Below are 19,355 nucleotides of genomic sequence, written 5' to 3' on the forward strand. Positions count from 1 at the left end.
ACGGTGGGCCAAACGCCAAATATTCAACAATAAAATCGAGATGTTGTAAAACCAAGTAATACTGAGAATGTTGAGAGGAGGGTGGCATATCTCTTGCCGAAAGAGCTAAGATGACCTTGATTAGCATTTGAAGCACCCAAAAGGAAGGAACTTCACAGGGGTTGGTACCCTATAGCTTATTTGACTTAAATATCTGACACGATTAACTGACTGTTTAAAAAAATAATGAAGATTTGGCAATTAAGAACAATACAACTATTCTCGCAAGATGGATTGCAAATGAAAAATGTAAGACGCAATGGCGTGAGTCGTGAACTCGCAATGCCCCGCTCTAGTTTAAGCAACATTACAAGTAAGACAAACGGAAACAAACACAACATGGAAATAGAGGGAGAAAAAGGATGCGCGTTAACGACGGCGCAGAGATACAACTATTCGTGCTTGAAGGACGTCCGTGCTGCGTCTGAAAAATTGAAGGCGCGATGACGCGAAGCGTGAGTTCTCAATGCTGTATATTCTGCCGATGAAGTGTCGCTCAGATTCGGAAGGGGAGTTTAAAAAGTGGCCCGAACACATCTCTCCTACCTTCGGCTGTGTTATATTCACGTAGTGCTTGAAGCACCATTACGAATGAGACAAACGGAAACAAACACAATATGGAAGTGGACGGAGGGAAAGGGTGCGCGTTTACGACGGCGCAGAGATACAACTATTCGTCCTTGATGGACGTCCGTGCTGCATCTGAAAAATTGAAGGCGCGATGACGCGAAGCGTGAGTTCTCAATGCTCTGCTGTATGCTGCCAATGAGGTGTCGCTCCGATTCGGGAGAAAAGTTAAAAAAAAAGGCCCGAATACGTCTTTCTTGTCGTCGGCTGTGTTGATACCTACTCGTTATTATTTATTTTTTCAGGTTCTTGTCTGATTATTTTTTAGGATGGATTTTTAGACCCACGTCTTAAGCTCGTGTAAACCGCAGAACTACCGCGGTTCTCATGGAAATAATGGTGCTTGGATGCTTCTAAAGGCTTTAATTTTCTATGTTTTCTTAAATTTTAGAAGTCTGTCGGTCACTTCAATACGTTCAATTTTACAATTTTTACTCGGTACGATTCATAAACTTTGAACCTGAAAATAGCGTAAACTTGTGCTGCTTTGCCAAACTTTTCTGAACCCCTCTCCGAGAAGGGAATGCTCGTAGGAAACTCAAATCGTGGTAATTGTTACACAAGTTTTGTCAGTCAAGCAGGAGTGAATTTCAGGCTTTGGCATTAAGCTCAGTGCTAGTTTTGATCAAAATAAGCAACGAATTCATGTAGTAGAAGACCCTATCCAGATTTTTCAGGTTTTTCAATAAAAGTTCAGCATAGAATACTAGGGTATGAAGTTAGTCACATTGAAATTATGAGCATAGAGGCATGAGCTATTACTGTTTCTACTTAAGAGGTCTAATTTCACCATTCCAATTTTTCGGTAATTTAAGAAGAATAATACAATTTCTCTTTCATTGCTTGTTTTCAAAAATACTCATAAAAAAACACTTAAATGCTAATGATCTGCCTGAGAATTTTACCATAAAAGTTTGAATAAAAAAGGAAACCACAGTATTATCCAGAATAAATATCCCACGCTATCCTGAGAGTCCACCTCTACGTAAAGACAAACTCTCCATGCAAAGATAGGGAGCAAATACATTGTCAGGGCTGCCACTTTACTTGGGGACTCTAAAAGCACGAGCGGCAACGAAAGCACGGCAACCCTTAGGGTTGCCGTGCTTTCAGTTACCCTGCTAATATATTTGTTCCCTATCTTTGCATGGAGAGTTTGTCTTTTCGTAGACGTGGACTCTCAGGATCATTACAGCCTCAACTTTGAGACCGTTTTTGGAGCTTGGGAGTTGATGTCGGAGAAAATCAGTGGGACCATCGTGTTTCTCACGGACTTTCACATAAGAATCAATAGTCAAATCGCAAATTCCTCACACATGCAACACCTCCATTAATCCATCTCCATGTTTGGCGTTAACATTTAGCGTCAAATCTTTGACACTAACTATACTATAAAAAAAAATACGATTAAAATGCCAAAAATATCGGAAAAATAACGATCTGTAGGTGCTGTGCGGGCCGCGTTAAATTTTTTTTTCCAAATCCTTTTGGCGTTTTTTTAGCATATGGAACCATTTTAAGACCGTGCAACATTTGATTTGATTTAAACAAGTAAGTCTCACCCTTGGGGGAGGGGGGTGGTGGACAGATTTGACCGTTCTACCATATAGTATTCTTGTAGTTTAGACACTAAAGCATTAAGAAGCGCCCATATTAGCTCAGTAAGTTACATATTTTAGGAATAATAGGCACTTAAAAGTCACTGATCATAGAAAAACACAGGTCTCCAAAAATGAAAAAAATCTGAACACGGTGGACTTTATGGTAGACTAGATAGTTGACAAGCTTCTATGTAATTTGTATTGCTGAGTTCAAAATTGACCTTAATTTTTTGCGTTGACCCATTATCTTCCCACAAAATGGGGTTTCTAGAAAAAAATGGAGTTTTTTGTGGGGAAATTCAATTTTGATTCAATTTTTTTGGGAAAACGGTGCATAATATTTAAAATCAAGGCCATTTTCGGATTCAGCAGCTAAAGATACTTCAAATCAGACTTTAATGGCACCCATCCTTCATTGTAATATTTATTTAAAAAATAAAATAGGAGCGAAAATTTTGAGTTACAGCTAAAAAAAAATCTATTCATATGCTATTAATATTTGATAGCTTGGCCTTGGCTGTAGATGACCTACTGCGGGCGCTTAAGCATGAACCTAACTTTTATTTTCAAGGGATCCATTTCTCATCCAATATGTCCACGTTGTGGCTCACTACACCTCTCAACACTGTTACAGTCAGTGGCGTGACGTGCTTTATGATATATCGATTGATCTCCCATATAAATCTATGGAAAAAGATCGATAGACAGGGTGTTTACACCTCAATAATCGATTCTTTACCATGGCTTCAAATGGAGAAATATCGATAATCGATTAATCACGCCTCGCCACCGATTGCGGTGTGGTGAAGAATGGGGAAAAGATATGGAACCGGAGGGAAGCCTCGAAGGCATACAGCTATCACCGACTGGCCTGACCGTGGAGACAACGATGAAAGTAGGGGAAAGAGGAAAAGAGCAAGAAAATAAACGTGGGATTCCCAATCGCTGATAACTGATAAGTCGTGAATGTAGAATCGGTGCGAGAGCTATTATTCTGTGGCCACTATAGCGGTGCACTAAAGTGTATGGCGGGTTACGGAAAACTATTTTTCGCAGGAATAACGATCCCGCTTGTACAAAGTTCAGGTTGACATTCATCTTTAGATATTGACGATAGTATGCGTATTCTGATTACATCAGATTTACTGGGTGGAGAGAAAAAAAAGAAGAAAAATAATGAAAATGTTGAGAGTACGAAACATTTATTGATACACAGTTCGTTAATATACCTTACTGCTAACTGTCTTCATTCTCTGACGACCAGCCTTCCTCTTCAGATTCGGTTGCTGCATCGAGGAGATGCGTCCCAAACGTTGCAGAATACTTCTTTGCACGCGTCTCCTGAAATCTATGGTACGCTAGATACCATACCACCGATGCTATGTGGGCGCAGCATCCAACAACTCGCGCGCCAACCTTGCACTGACAGTACCATCCATTGACTCCGGCTGTATGGTACTGGAGCCACAGTGTGTACACTTTCGAGCTTGTGTGTCGACTTTGAATTTTTACTCGAAGCACATCTGCACTGTCCTTGTGTGTGAAAACTTGGTACAATCCATCCTTGTCTTGATGCTCCATTGAGTAGGATTCCGCCTGTTTCAACTGATAAACGCCTAAAGTTAATGACGTTAGCTCTTCCAGTGTTAATTTTGGGAAATCAGAGATGTCGCTTGCGTCCAACTCCTGCCACACAACTCTCCTCCTTGCCCAGTTTTCGCTTTCGACCTTCTCCTGTAAAGTATTGGGGGTTACAGCCAATTTTAACATTCGCTCCGCAATAATTGTGGAAGTTTCATCTTCCGAGATCCTGGGAGGACGGAAGGTATTACAAATACTACACACAATTCTAACATAATCCCTAATGTAGGGAATCTGTGAATTAGGCATCCTATGATCAAGCGCCTTAAATGTTTTCATGAGCCCATTAACCGCCTCCACAACCCACCGAACTGCGGTAACCAATCTTGATTCATTGGCTTCAGTCGTTGAATGCTGTTTTTTTTCTCGAGGAAGTGCGGCATTTTTGGAATCAAATCCATGTCTTCTAGGAGGTCCAAACAGTCTCGAAATCCACTATCTACAATAAGGACGTCATCCCTTTTCAACCAGCTCCGCAGTCCTGCTGCCGAAGCTTCCATTTCCGCCGTCAGTATACTTGCGTCATTGTTCTTGCCGTCGGCAAAGTACGGTCCGAACACATCAAGTACATAGCCGGTAGTGCTAACGACAAGCATTGGCTTCACGAGAGGACGACCCTTGTGGACAGAGAAGGTCCTACGCTGAAACTTATAATTTCCGGACTTTTCAATATAAATATAAGTTCCATCTGCCACGATTATCGCGGTGTCATCTCTACCTTGAGCGAAGAGAGTCGAGGCAAATGGGCGCGTGTGATTTTTAATAAAATCTTCACGATCTAAATGACCAACACCCAGGTGTTTCGGCACGAATTTGTCTATTAAAACGGCACGCATAGAATGAACGGACCTATGTATAACTGTTTTCGGAACTCCAAATAAGGTTGAAAGCACGTGATAAGATAGCCCGGTTCGCATCTTCATCAAAAAAATAGCCAAGCAACCTCGTGGACTTCGATGTGAAGAGCTTCGAATTTCAGAACTGACGTGGTTTAGTATTGCATCAAAGTTTGACTTTACAACGCCCGTAAGTCTCCAGTAGTCCGTATCATTTAAAACTCCTGGGGTATCGAAATCCAGCCCTTGTTGAGATGATAGGGTCCGCATATTTCTTATTATTAATCTCAGATCTTCCGCATCTAGAGAAACTTTTTCACACCCTTCAGGAATGAAAACATCTGATTTGAGAATATTCCCATCCAAATGCTTCGAGCAGCAACGAGCTCCCTTGGCGATGATCAGCTCGTGCTTAATGAAAAATCTACACCGCGCTTCAAGAGGTACGACTCTCAACGTTGTTGAAACGTTTTGGCATACGACGCACTGCTTATGACTTGAGGGCCCCGTTCCTCTTAAATTCAGTGTAATACTATTACTGGTTGATGCGATCGCACTATCCGACACGGTCGACGAACGTCGTTTTTCGGAAACTTTTGCGCCCGTAATCCGACAAGCGTGGCAGATTTTTGAATTTGATGCCAGTCCAGGATTATTCGCCTTATAAAAAGATAAACTTTTAGAGTCAATCGACCGTAGTTTGGTCAATTTCGCCCGAACACCGCACACCGCGCACGAGTAAAACTTCGGCATTTTACGGGTAATCACTTTACTACTGACATGCACATGTCTGAAGTGAAGTAAAGCGGAGAAAAGGAGGAAATCGAGATTCCTCCCGGGTGACAGATATTGAACCATCGAAGAGGAAAAGATATACATTTAGGTATCAGTGATCTGGTCTATGATTGATAATGATTACTGATTGATTTATTATCTGTCAACTTGCAGGATACTGCGATAACGCGGTCATTCGCGGCGTCAAGATACGGATACTATCGTCAATATCTGAAGATGAAAAAGACGTTAATAGCCTAGGATGCTGAATTTCTATAAATAAAAGAACTAAGTAACTAACTGTTCATCAACCTGAAACTTTGTACGTTATTCATATATACTACTCAACGTTCTATAACCTGTTAAGCAACCAGGATGTAAATTATGACTAGTGAGCTGGAGAAAATGCCGTTTTTTCCAGTTTCTCGAGTTTGAAACCGTTTTTCGTGAAGACAGTCTAAGCTGAGAGAGACAGTCAAGTATCGATTCCTATCGAATATTTTGCGTTCTTTCTGAATTCGTTATTGTTCTTGTTGTATCACAAACTTTTTTCAAGTTATCTACAAAGACTTGCCAAAATGTGGAAATGAAACCCCAAAAATCGTGAAAAATGCTCTGATTGGCCCATTTAACAGGGTTTTTCACAATTTTCACCCGTTTCAATCGAAAGTACGCAAAAAATTACCTAGATACAGGCATCCCATGAATGATTGGCGAATCTTTCCGGAGAGTTAGAGAATTTTCATATTTAATTCGAGGATGGCTCCACACGGAAAAAAAAGATTTCCTGAATTTAAGTAAACGCGTCTACTTGGATTTTTTACTTATTTCAAAACGGGTTTGACTTGGAAGAAACTAACGGTTTTCTTAATGTAAGAAAACATGATTCGCTTGAAACAAGCGAATCGTGTTTTCTTAAGTAAAATAAACGTTGTTTTAAAATAAGCCAACTTTTGCTTGAATGAAGAAACCAGTTTCTTTAAAATTAGTAAACGGGGTGAACGCCTTCTGAGTCCGGCCGTTGCCTCTTTTTAAGTCAACAGCATGCTTGGTAGAAGAAAGTACGTTGTGTCGAAAGGAGAAACCGGTTTCCTCAAAATTAGTAAACGGGGCTAACTCCTTTCGAGGCGACCGGATGCAATTAGCAATACGCCCGTTGATTTTTTACAATTCAACAGTTTGCTTGGTACAGTGAAACACGTTGCGTTTAAAGAAGAAACCGGTTTCCTCAAAATTAGTAAACGGGGCGAACGCCCTCAGCGGGGGAGGATGCAATAAGCCAGACGCTGTTGCCTTCTTTTAACCCAACAGCTTGCTTGGTAGAAAAAAACACGTTGTGTCGAAAGAAGAAAACGGTTTCCTCAGAATTAGTAAACGGGGCGAACGCCCTCAGCGGGGGAGGATGCAATAAGCCAGACGCTGTTGCCTTCTTTTAACCCAACAGCTTGCTTGGTAGAAGAAAACACGTTGTGTCGAAAGAAGAAAACGGTTTCCTTAGAATTAGTAAACGGGGCGAACGCCCTCAGCGGGGGAAGATGCAATAAGCCGGACGCTGTTGCCTTTTAATAACCCAACAGCTTGTTTGATGAAAGAAAACAAGGTACGTCAGAAGAAGAAACCAGTTACCTTAAAAGTAGTAAACGGAGTGAGTCCCTTCCGCGGGGAACGGATGCGGCATGGGACATGTGCGGTTGCCTACTTTCAATATAACATTTTGCTTCGAAGAAGAAACCAGTTTCCTTAAAATTAGTAAACCGGATGGTGACGCCTCCTATGAGAATGATACATGCAATTGCTACCAGATGCCGTTAGCATCTGCTTAAACCAACACCATTTATGACGGAATAAAAGGAGACGGAAGTTAAAAAATCAAGATGCCCATTATATTTGTCTACAAAATAATTGTTCTTTAGGGAGAAATTCATTTAATGTGTCCTTTGAGAAATCACTCATATGCTCGGCGTCGACAAAAAATTAAATAAATAAAGAAGTAAAGAAGGAGAGGAAGAGGAAATATTTGCGTTGTTTTAAATAGATCGGCACTGTGCATTTGAAGTTTTAATTTTTATTTTTAAATGAAGGGGGCCTCATAAAGAGGACTTAAATACTTAAGTAGATTGAAGCCGGGAGTTTTTTGCATTGCCTCAGTTCAGTTTCATCGGACAATGTATTTCCTCACACTAAAAAATCGCAATTTTTTTTACTTATTTTCTTCCTTACTTTTCCTGTCCTGATGAATGAAAGATCCCTCGCAGATAGAATTAAAAAGGGTCAAATAAAATGCATGCTTATGCTAAGGGCCGAGGAAGAAATTAAAAAATGTGGAGAGAATCATACTTTTCAGCATGTCACCCACCAAGTTGACAGATGAAGATAATCGAATAACTCTGCTGCTACGTAGTGTTTACACTGTTCAATATCGATTTTCCGGGTCCCTTTGATTTATGAACGCAACGATGGAGTGGATCGAAAACAAAATACAGTTTTTTCTGTATTTTTGAAAGGAATTTGCGAGTGCAAAATTGTTGATATTTAAAACTTTGATTCATTTGTGTCCGGGGAAATTTTGGGTCGAAGGGCCTGTCGGGACCGATCTTTCCGCCCCCCCTCCCTCCACAGTCTTGTACGGATACTCATAAGAGCTCAACATTTGTTACCGTAATTGAAGCATTTGACCCTTTTTACCTTATTTCCCTGCAAAATAGGGTGGATCCAGCACTTCTTTACCACCTTCCTATCAACTTTAGAGAGTGTAACGAAAATGAAGTGCAGCTATACAATAAAATATTAGAACGTCACGCGTGTGATTATGTAAACTGAGTAAAATATAAGAGTAATCGAAGATTGAACTTTTTTATGAATAAATTGTGACTGTCCACGGAAAAAGATGCCTTAATCCAGAAAATCTCAAAGCTTATTTTTCAAATATTATTTTTTAAAGTAAGGAATTAGAACTATTAATGTTTCTTTTATAGTGCTCACCTTCTTCCTTTTCCGCCCGATGTGAATTAATTAGAACGATTGAATAGAACTATTAATATTCTAATTGAAATAGAAAAGTCTAATAAATGGTCCAGAATAGTCTTGGATATTATAATCGAATTGAATAGAACTAGTAATATTTAAAAAATGTAACAATCTCAGTCATCAAAAATAAAAAGTTATTGTGTTACAAACATTTTCGAAGAGTTTCATTCTTTATTCTTATTTTTTTAAAGTCAGCGATTCTTCAAGAAAAAATGAAGAGAGAAAATTTTAAAAAAGGCGCATTGCTTAAAATTCTTTTTAAAGAGATTAAAAATTAATATAAGATGGGAAAGAAACAAAAATAAACGTAAAAAAAGTGACAACAGTAACACGCGTATTTCTTTTTTGCTCCAAATTCATCTTTTCGGGTTCAAAAAATCTTAACCCATCAGGTCTCACGCATATTCACTATCACAATAATGGTGAGAGCCTAAGTCAATGACTTATATAGTGTAAATTCGGCCGACGTAGACATAAGCCCCGATGGCTAAGTAGGTAGGGTGTTAGGTTCGTAAACTGTAGGTCTCAAGTTCAAATCCCGATAGGTAGGCCAAAATTTGCAAGTCGGTACTTGCCATGTCGAGTCTTCGATACTTGCAGATATACAATTGAAAATTTTTTTCATCAAAAATTCGATAAATTAAACCATTTTTTGCTATTATTGATCAATAATAATACATATGATATGGGTGCAGTGTGCATACCTGCAGTGACTATTTACTAAATTTAAAACAACAATTGGCTAGAAATAAGTAAACACGCCTGGGAGTTAGGCAACATCCATTCATGCCGGGCGTCCCCGTTTACTAATTCTAAGACAACAGTTGGTTTCAATACAATAAACGCGCATTCCCGTCCAACACGCCGTTTACTAATTTTAAACAAACCATTAACTTGAAGCCAGTAAATGCACGTGGGAGTTACGCAACTGTTTCCTATTTCTAAGTAAACAGTTTACCTAGATCAATACGACGGATACTCACTTCAAACCAACGATAATTTCTTAAATTTAGGAAATATTTTCACGGCATGGAATGTTTCCTTTTTTTAAGTAAACGCTTTCTTCTTTTAAGGGGACGTGGAGCGTTGGATTGAGAAAACGCTATTTCTTGATCCAAGGTAACTCCGTTGTCTTAGTTCAAACCTCCGTTTCTTGTCGATACTTTTTAAGTATCCAGTTTACTTGGTCTAAGACGGCTTCGCCTTGTATTTAGGAAACATTTTTTTCAGTGCATTCAACAAAAGTCTATTTTTAACCATGAGCACAATTTTTCCACACCGTAATTTTTGGTGTGTTTCATGTACTGATATGTAACTTTAATCTGTTTGTAATATCCCATAGTAACATGTAATGGCGGAGATGTGTCTCTCCGTCAGGGTCAGGCCGTGGAGGCGCACTCTGTCTTTCTCTATCGAATAAACTCGCTGTGTGTGATAACACGTCTCTGGTCGTTCTCGTTTTTCCGTTATAGCAAATTGGCGACGAGGATTCTAAAAAAATGTTCTCGCATTACTAGAACTTATCTACCAATTCTTTTTTTTCTCTCGTCCGGTACTTCGCGAAAATGTGCCTTATCCGCAATCACGGCTCCAGCTCCAACCTTCGTTTGAGAAGAGGTAACCTCAACCTCGTACCTCGTCTATGACCTCGTGCTACCCGGGCCGCGTCAACTCAATCGCGATTTATTAATCGGTATTCCTTCCAGCTTTTCCTGCTCAACTTCGACTCCACCCGTTAGAAATGAACGAAGAACAATTTACGGCTTTCCTAAACGTGGTACAAGCCTCCCTATCAAGCATCTCAATCCAGGCCCCAGCAATTCCAGGAGCAGCAGCCGGTCAATCGAATGGAGAATCTAACCCGGATGGATCATCCTCAACCTCATCCAGCACTTGGAGGATCTTGAATTTTGAGCAATATGACGGCAAAGAAAAATTCTGTCAATACGTCGAACGTTTTGAAAACTTCGCCGGCCTTAGAGGTATTTCAAATGATTCTCTCCTCATGAAAAGCACTCTTATCAATTGTCTAGGAAGTGAAACTTACCAACTCTTGAAAGCCATATCAGCTCCCAAAGAACTCAAAGATCTTTCCTACAAGGATATCATCGCATCTCTCTCCCAGCACTTATCTCCTCCCCCAAATAAACTACTAGAACAACATCGATTTCTCTCAAGACTGCAGAAAGACACGGAGACAATCGGTGAGTACGTTGCAGCTCTACGTAGTTTTCTAGAAAATTCTGAGTTCAAGTGTACTTGCGGGAAATCAATTGCTGACATGTTCCTTCGTGCCCAGTTCATCCGTGGGATCAAAAGTTCCTTTATTAGAGAGAGACTATTGTGTGAGTCAGAGTTAACATTCGAGCGAGCAGTCAACATGGCTCTTTCGCTTGAGTCATCGAAGCTTGATAACCAGGAGATCCTGAACGGCTCAGCATCAACAACTGGTGTCACTAGTGTTTGCAAAATCCATAGCTCAAAGCCATCTTCTAGTCACAATTCAAGGTATAGAAGTAGAAATAAGAGCGAACAGCGCTATCAACGTAGTGACAGCAGGCACTCCAAGAGAGGCAAATCTGCCAAGCGCAGAATAGATTATGAAAAACTGGGTATTTCTGATCTCTGCATTAGATGTGGGCGCAATAATCATAGAGCTTTTGATTGTAAAGTTAATCCAAGTAGTCTCAAATGCTTCTCCTGTTCTAAAACTGGCCATATCAGCAAAGTGTGCATTTCAACGTTATTAACTCAGAATAGGTCCCATAAGGTTAACGCTGTCAATGATGAATATCCTGATGTAAATGACATCGTTGACTTCAGTTCAAATCCAGATTGTTTTCTCTTGTCTAGTGATCCTTTTTATAGTGAAGATGATGATACAGGGAAATATATTGCGTCAGTTGATATCAACGGTTTTGAAACCCAGTTCGAAGTAGACTCCGGTTGTGGTTATACGCTACTCCCTGAAAATCAATTTTTGAAACTCGATCCCAGAATTAAACTGTTTCCTGCCCGTCAAAACTTCAAGTCTTATGACCACGGCATAATTAAACCTATTGGATATGCCAAAGTAGCAATCACATTCAACAATGTTACTGCATATGTTCCATTTTATGTGGTACCATCGAAATTTTCAGCAATTTTAGGTAGATCTTGGATCAGACGTTTCCAGATTAACCTTAATGAGTTAAGCACTCAAAAGCCCAGTTCCAAGGAAGACTTTTCTTCCGTTCATCGAATAACGGTTCAAGATATCCAACAGCAATTTCCAGATATTTGCGTACAAAAGGTTGGAAAAATTCCAGACTTGAAATGCTCCTTGCCTCTGAAATCTAACGCTAAACCTAAGTTTCAGAAACCCCGTGATCCACCCCTGGTAAAAATGATAGGTTGATATCAGTTATAATCAGTAGCGGAAATGAACTGATATTAACTGATATCGACGGTTACCACCTGATACCAGTTGAAAGTCTACAGATATTTGATGAGTAACAGTTGGCACTAGTAGAGGTTACACTGATACCAACTGATACCAGTTGAAACTCTACAGATATTTGATGAGTGTCAGTTGGTACCAGTAGAGGTTGTACTGATACCAGATTATACTCAATAGATCTATGTTGAGCCTCAATAGGTAACAGTTGAAATTTGCTACGTATCACCGGAGGTTCAATTTATTGATATCGGTCCAGCATGAACTGACATCTGTTGAACATCAACTGATCTAAACAGAAATTCAATAGACGTCAATTACAAGTTTAAACTTAGTCCAATGAGGCTACGTATGCATTTTAACAGGACGATCTGGTTGGCATGTTTGACAAGGCCCACTAGGCCACTTCATCAAGGCATCTAGACTTCAGGGCCACTACATCAATAGAGATATTTATATTATTTTAATCCCTTTTCCATTCAATTTTTTTCTACGGTAGGTAAATGCATTATTTTATGGTTTTAAAATCTCGAATACCTAATGCTGATTATTTGAAATTCTACGGCCGTTCAAAGATTATGTCGCTAGCTAAAGATGGAGGAGTTTAAGGACAGTGCAATACGTAGGTGGGTACCCAGCGCTGCTTGCTGTTACACAAAAATCGGTCCTTCATACCAGTTCCATGGGTTTGTCGGCACGGGAGCATGGATTTTATACCAAAAATTCTGTGCTTTGCCTACTTCAATTTGTTGTGATTTTGATCAGGAGAATCCCCCATGTAAAAGGAGGTATACCTAATGTGTAATTTTTGAGCCGCTCCCATCGTAACTGATCTCATATTACTAGATACTATATTTGGTTGATACCATCCCCAGTAAGAATTTTTTCCCCCTACAAAAAAGAGATAAATTTTAACCCTTTTTTTTCTTAATAAGCCGTAAATATTAATACAAAACATGTAATATTTATCCCATAGTTGACGGCTCTTAGAACGCTTTCACGTTTAAAAAAACGTAAATTTATATACATTTCTATCTTTTTTACGTAAAAATGTTCTTACAGGGCGTTAACCATGGAATCAATTGTACATCTTTTCAATTTTTTCCTCACGCCTGGTAAAATTACGTAAAAATATTGGAAATTACAATAACATTTACTTATGTAAAAAATATATATTAAAAATAACGTAAAACTGAAGAAAAATAATCTTGGTAAATCAAGTGTTTACATGAATTTCACTTCAAATTCATATCAAAAAATGTAAAAAGAAAAAAGATGTGATTTCGAGGAGACGAAACTTTTTTCATATAAAATTTACATGAATTTAAGTAAATGATTTCCTTACTGGCGACAACTTGAGCCTTTTTTTAACATAATTTTATCACTACACAAAAAGAACGTGGCAAAAACACATAAAAATTATCTCGATCATTTTTTTTCTTAACTGAAAATTCATATACAGACATGTTAACTTCTTCAACGCTCACCGCTCGAAAATATTTTTTCCATAATTTACACATAAAAATTACATGAAAAGAATGTGACGAAAACACATAAAATTACCTTGATCAATTATTTTTTTCACATTAAATTCATATAAGTATGTTAATGAAATTTTTTTGATCCTCCCGCAATAAAGATTTAATTATTTGTTTTCAAATTTTTTTCATGATTATTTTCAAGTTCTTATAAGTTGATTATTGATTTTTCATCATTTCATCTTCTTTTACATCTTTAATTATTATTTTTGGTTTCGCATTTTGTGTTTCTTAGTCTCATCTTTAAGGAAAACATAACTTGTAAAACTTCACTTACATTTTAAGTGATTAAAAAATAAAATGAAAAAATTAAGTGTACATTCAAATTCAACACAAAATCATCACTCTCTGTCAAATTAATTCTAGTGGGGGCCCTGAAATGGCAAAAATACGTCAACTTAGATCGCATGCGCGGATGGAGTAGTGGCTCTCTCTCTTGGACGATCACCAAAGTTAAGCAACGCCGAACGTAGTTAGTACTTAGATGGGAGACCGTTTGGGAATGAGCGCTGCCTGCTGAGCCTCGTGTCAGAAATACGGGAACGGTAACTCCCAGCAGCGCTCTCTGGTCGTCAAATCGTGAGATAAACGTGAGAAACTGAATTAATACGTAAAAGCACACAAGGAGATGGTGCGTTTTTAATTTATGTCTTATCAGTTGATACATGGTACCAACTGATATCAAGTATCATTTCAGATCTGTTGATACTTCGAACTGCCACCACTTATCAGTTTAGATCAGTTGAAGCCATCAACTGACCCGATCTCAATTGATGTCTACTGATGCTCCGCGCCAAAACACCGTTGACAAACTGATACACCGTCAACTGATCATTTTTACCAGGGACCCTATGCCTTCAAGAAACCAGTCCACAATGAGCTCGACGACCTTGAGCGTGACGACATCATCACCCGGACCGACACCAGCGATTGGGGCTCACCTCTAGTTCCAGTCCCCAAGACAGTGGAAAAAGTGAGATTATGCGTCGACTACAAGTCAGGAGTCAACCCTCAACTAGAAGACTTTCACTACCCGATTCCTCGCATCGAAGAACTCATAAGCGAACTCAAAGAATCTTCAGTTTATTGCAAGATCGATCTATACAAAGCGTACCTACAGGTTGAAATGGACGATGAAGCAAAGAAAATTCAAGCCATCTCTACGCATAGAGGCACTTACCTCATGAACAGGCTCAGCTTGGGAATCAAAACAGCCCCCAGCCAGTTCCACCAGATCCTTGGTCGTCTACTCGCTGGACTTTCAGGTATTATTTGGTATTTCGATGATATTATAGTGCATGGGAAAAATTATGATGAGTGTTATAAAAATTTAATTGCATTGTTGAAGCGTTTGCAGGAGAAAAATTTGCATATCAATTTGTCAAAATGTCATTTCTTTAAAGATAAAATTGCTTACCTCGGTTACATCATTCAAGGAAGAAATGTGTATAAAGACCCAAGGAAAATCTCTGATCTTTTGCAGACAGTGAGACCGCAGAACCGCCGTGACGTGATGCAATTCTTAGGACTAGTCACATATTACTCACGTTTTGTTCCCAATGCATCTACCTTAACAGCCCCGCTCCGTCAATTACTTTCAAAAAACCATCCATTCAAATGGTCCGATGCCTGTGAAAAAGCCTTTCTAAAACTTAAAGAAATCATAGCCAGTGATCATGTGCTAGTCTCTTATGATGTGAATCTACCGATCACAGTGGCCTGTGATGCAAGCCCTACAGGGTTAGGAGCTGTAATTTCTCATATCATTGATGGATCAGATAGACCAATCATGTTTGCTTCTAGATCTTTAACCCCGGCTGAGAAAAATTACAGTCAATTAGACAGAGAAGCTCTTTCGATTGTATTTGCTTTAGATAAATATTATATGTACATTTATGGTCGCAAATTTACCCTGATAACAGACAACAAGCCGCTGTCCAGAATCCTACATCAGAACAAGAAACTACCTCCCATGACAGCAGCAAGGCTGTTACGTTATGCAGCCTACCTCTCCTCATTTGACTATGAGGTAAAGCATCGGCTCAGTAAAGCTCATGCAAATGTTGACTACCTTTCACGATTCCCTGTTTCAGGCCGCAATTTACAGGGAAATCAACCACTTCTGGATTTCGAACTCTCAGCTTGTCATGAAAATACGCTTAATCAAATTTCCAGTGCCAATGTCACAAGTTACGACATCGCAGAGGCGGCAATATCGGATCCAAAGCTCGTTGATATTATCTCCAAGCTTCGCAGCAGCAGCGAAGACCCCGCCTGTATGGAGTACGTATTAGAAGGCGATATTGTTTACAGAGGTAACAGAGTCTATATCCCTCAGTCATTAAGAGGCCAAATACTCAAAGAATTGCATGAAACTCATTCAGGAATCACAAAGACAAAGCAACTCGCTAGAAGATATGTCTACTGGCCTTCAATTGATTCTGATATTGAAAAATTAATCAAATCATGTGAGCAGTGCATGCTATCTCAGAAGTCTCCTAAGAAAGTTCCTACCCATAAATGGGAAGAGCCGACTCAAAACTTCTCCAGAGTACATATGGACTATGCAGGTCCAAGGAAAGGATTCAATTTTCTCATCCTTGTCGATGCCAAGTCTAAGTGGCCAGAAGTCCGCATTCTTAGCAAAGCTCCTACTACAGATTCTACTATCAAATTATTAGAAGACATATTCTCTTTCCATGGCTACCCTCAAACTTTAGTTTCAGATAATGCTTCAATTTTCTCCGCCGACAACGCAGAATTTAACAATTATTGCAAAACAAATAGTCCAGGCATATTATATCAAAAATCGGCGATTAGAAAAAAAAATTTATATATAAGGTTTTATGTGCCCAAGTTGTTCATTGGGGTGTTAGGGACTCCCAGCAAAAAGTCCCCAAGAATCCCCTGTACGCTCGACCCCCCGCCCCCCCAAAACCCCCAAAAAATCGACCTTTCCTCGGTTTTTCGTAAATATCTCTATAAGAATTGGTTTTAGCGAAAAATGAGTTATTTAGTAAATGAAAGTTCATAAAATTTCCAATAAAAATGATACCTATGATTTTTTTGTAAAACGACTTTGAACCCCTCAAAATGGCCGCCGAAAAAAAGGGCATTTACGGAAATTTCAGTTTTTTCCCGAAAATGCCCATTTTTCTTTGAAACGGCTGCTCTCACGTAAAAGTTAATGGCGGATTCTAAAAGAGCGTTGAATTTCACATCAGCAACGATTAACATCGATCATTTCAGACTCACGGTCGATCAACGGAAATATGATATATCAAAACTCTTCCACCCGGGCCTAACAAATCAAGTGCTGGGTAGTTAAACATTTGCGGCCGGGGTTCTAATGACACTAAAATCATACTTTTTTCACTCGGGGGTCATGTGTATTAGCCTTTTACTCCCTCTTAAGGCCATCATCAGAGGGAAGGGAGTAGTGATTTGGGGGGGGGGGGGCTGGGGGCACCCATTACCCTTCCTCCGCTTAGCCGCGCAACGGTTCAGCATACAGACACGATAAGCATGGCCCCAGCCTGCGAAGAAGTCGATGTGAAAAGATGAGGCCACGTTTTTTGTTTTGTCTACGCATTTTTGCATTTTGGAGGAATCGTAGCTGCCAAATGACAGAAAAATGATGAATGCTGAAATATATGGCCCAAGGAGTGGAGGGGCATTATACCTAGCAACGCTGGACGAGCCCTTCTTATCTAGAACTCGGGGGGCTTATGTAGCTCGTTTAGGGGCTTCGGTTTCATAAAAATTCCCCTCTCGCCTCTCGTTGCCCCCCATCGAATTTATCCAGTGGGGCTCCTTCATATGTTTTGTGATTTGCGATTAGTTCGAGAACTGATCTCAAGCAGTTGCACGGACTTCCACCCTCGATCCGCGTTGTGGCTGTGTCATTCTTATTCCAAGCATATTATATATCTGCATATTTATTATCATATTATTAATATGCAGCGTCCGATTAATATATATCGGACTTTATCATGCAAATAAAAATATCGAAAGTTTGAACGAACATCGTTTCATCAGGTTTAAAAAAGGTGCAGTCACGGCTAAAAAAAGTAGTCTCGAAATTCTACCGCTGACAGAAGATGCCGCCAAATTGCACTGTTTTAGAGCATTCCTTCAAATTCAAACGTTGCTCGGTAATGCACTCTCGCCTTTAAATTGGGGGTGGAAATTGGATCCGCAGCTTACTCCTGTACGAGCCACTATATAGGGCCTGCACCTAAACAAGTTTTGGACGCAATTTTCTGTGGCTGTGTTAAGGTGAATCCAGGGTTCGATTAGGGATAATTCAAGATTAGAGATAGCGCTACCAGTCACCACTGAGAATTTCACTTTCCTTCTACGATTACTGAAATAATATTCCTCAAATTACAAAAAGCAGATCCACAAGATATGGATTATTTTTTGCTCGATTTTTTGAGCCAAAAATATTGGCAATTAGAATTACAAGCGCAGAGAAAGTACGGCTGAAACTTTCAGCTCAGAGGCGGCGGCCGAGCGCACAACCGACTCCCTCATGTTCTGTCTCTCTCTCTCCCATTGCCGCAATGGGCATTACTTTCCGCCGTAGTTACGACTTTATTTTTAGGAATTTTGAGAAGATTTTTTTACTGAATGTTCCTCTGCTACTGAATTCTTCTCTGTACTCTGCTTCTCTTCTACTGAATGTTGCTATATCCCCTGGATCCCCAATCTTGAATAAGTATTACGGTTTTTATTATTTTGGCAAATATATACGGCTATTCTGAGCAGCGCGACGTGGTGGCCAAATTGCGAAGCTCTGAGCCTGGATTCACCTTAAGGGTTGCAGAAAATCGTGCGGTTGTAGATAAACAGGCCTGAAATGTTCAAACGTTTGCTTGCATTGCAACGGCATCTCGTGTGATAAGTCGCTTGTGCTTAACACAGACGAGTGGGAAGAAGAAGCCAATATGGGTGACGCGAGGGCAACACCAGAATTGATCGGCAATGAGGCGGAAGAAGAAGGAGAAGAAGATAAACAAGAAGAAAAGATGGAAAAGAAGAGAGAAAAAGTTGTAAGCCATTACGCACTTAAGCCAAAAAGACGACGATTATTCGAAGACTTTTCTCTAAGTTTTACAGCTAGACATTCCTTCAAAAAAGTTATTTGGCAACCACTTGCTATCGAATAAGTAATTGTAATTAATTAGAATATAGTGCTTTACAATGATTATTAAGTGAAACAAATCGAAAATATTATTTGTGGTTAATATACTGATCATTTGTTCTTTAGCACGGTTTTATAATTGACTCTATTCAAGCTCAAAGTAGTACCTGAACACCTTACACTTGAAAAGATAATCATTCAAAAAATCTGAGTCCCCCCCCCCCCCCCCCCGCTTACAACCACCTTTGCTGAAGCTGGAGGTATCGAAGTGAAAAAGTGAACATTTAAAAATGTGTTTTATTGCTTTACTAGAGACAAATCGAAGTGAAAAATAGGGATCATTCAATTATAAAGTAGGTAATGCTCTATTTCTACTTTTCAGCCCCCCCCCCCCCCCCAACTCTCAATGCACAATTTGTGTTTTCTGGATGGAAGAATCCCGACTCTCCTCCCTCTTCAGATGCATTACGTGATAATTGAACGCTTCCTTGCTCCAGCAGAACCGTAAACTTAAATGAGTAACTAACCAGCACTTGATTTGTTAGGCCCGGGTGGAAGAGTTTTGATATATCATATTTCCGTTGATCGACCGTGAGTCTGAAATGATCGATGTTAATCGTTTCTGATGTGAAATTCAACGCTCTTTTAGAATCCGCCATTAACTTTTACGTGAGAGCAGCCGTTTCAAAG

At 39.6% G+C, this 19,355-nt stretch overlaps 2 protein-coding genes across 2 annotated transcripts in view; both read left to right on the plus strand.

Annotated features, from left to right (window-relative positions):
- Nucleotides 1-19,355, plus strand: part of LOC109038378 (atrial natriuretic peptide receptor 1) — a 405,535-nt gene that overhangs the window by 93,517 nt on the left and 292,663 nt on the right. The window lies entirely within an intron of this gene.
- On the plus strand, nt 10,287-18,878 carry LOC109035636 (uncharacterized). Its single transcript, XM_072306527.1, has 3 exons — nt 10,287-11,666; nt 14,364-14,784; nt 15,613-18,878. Exons 1-3 carry the CDS (start codon nt 10,287-10,289, stop codon nt 16,515-16,517), a joined length of 2,706 nt encoding a protein of 901 aa, XP_072162628.1. The 3' UTR covers nt 16,518-18,878.

Source organism: Bemisia tabaci, chromosome 1 (genome assembly GCF_918797505.1).
Source record: "Bemisia tabaci chromosome 1, PGI_BMITA_v3".
NCBI classification, from domain to species: Eukaryota; Metazoa; Arthropoda; class Insecta; order Hemiptera; family Aleyrodidae; genus Bemisia; species Bemisia tabaci.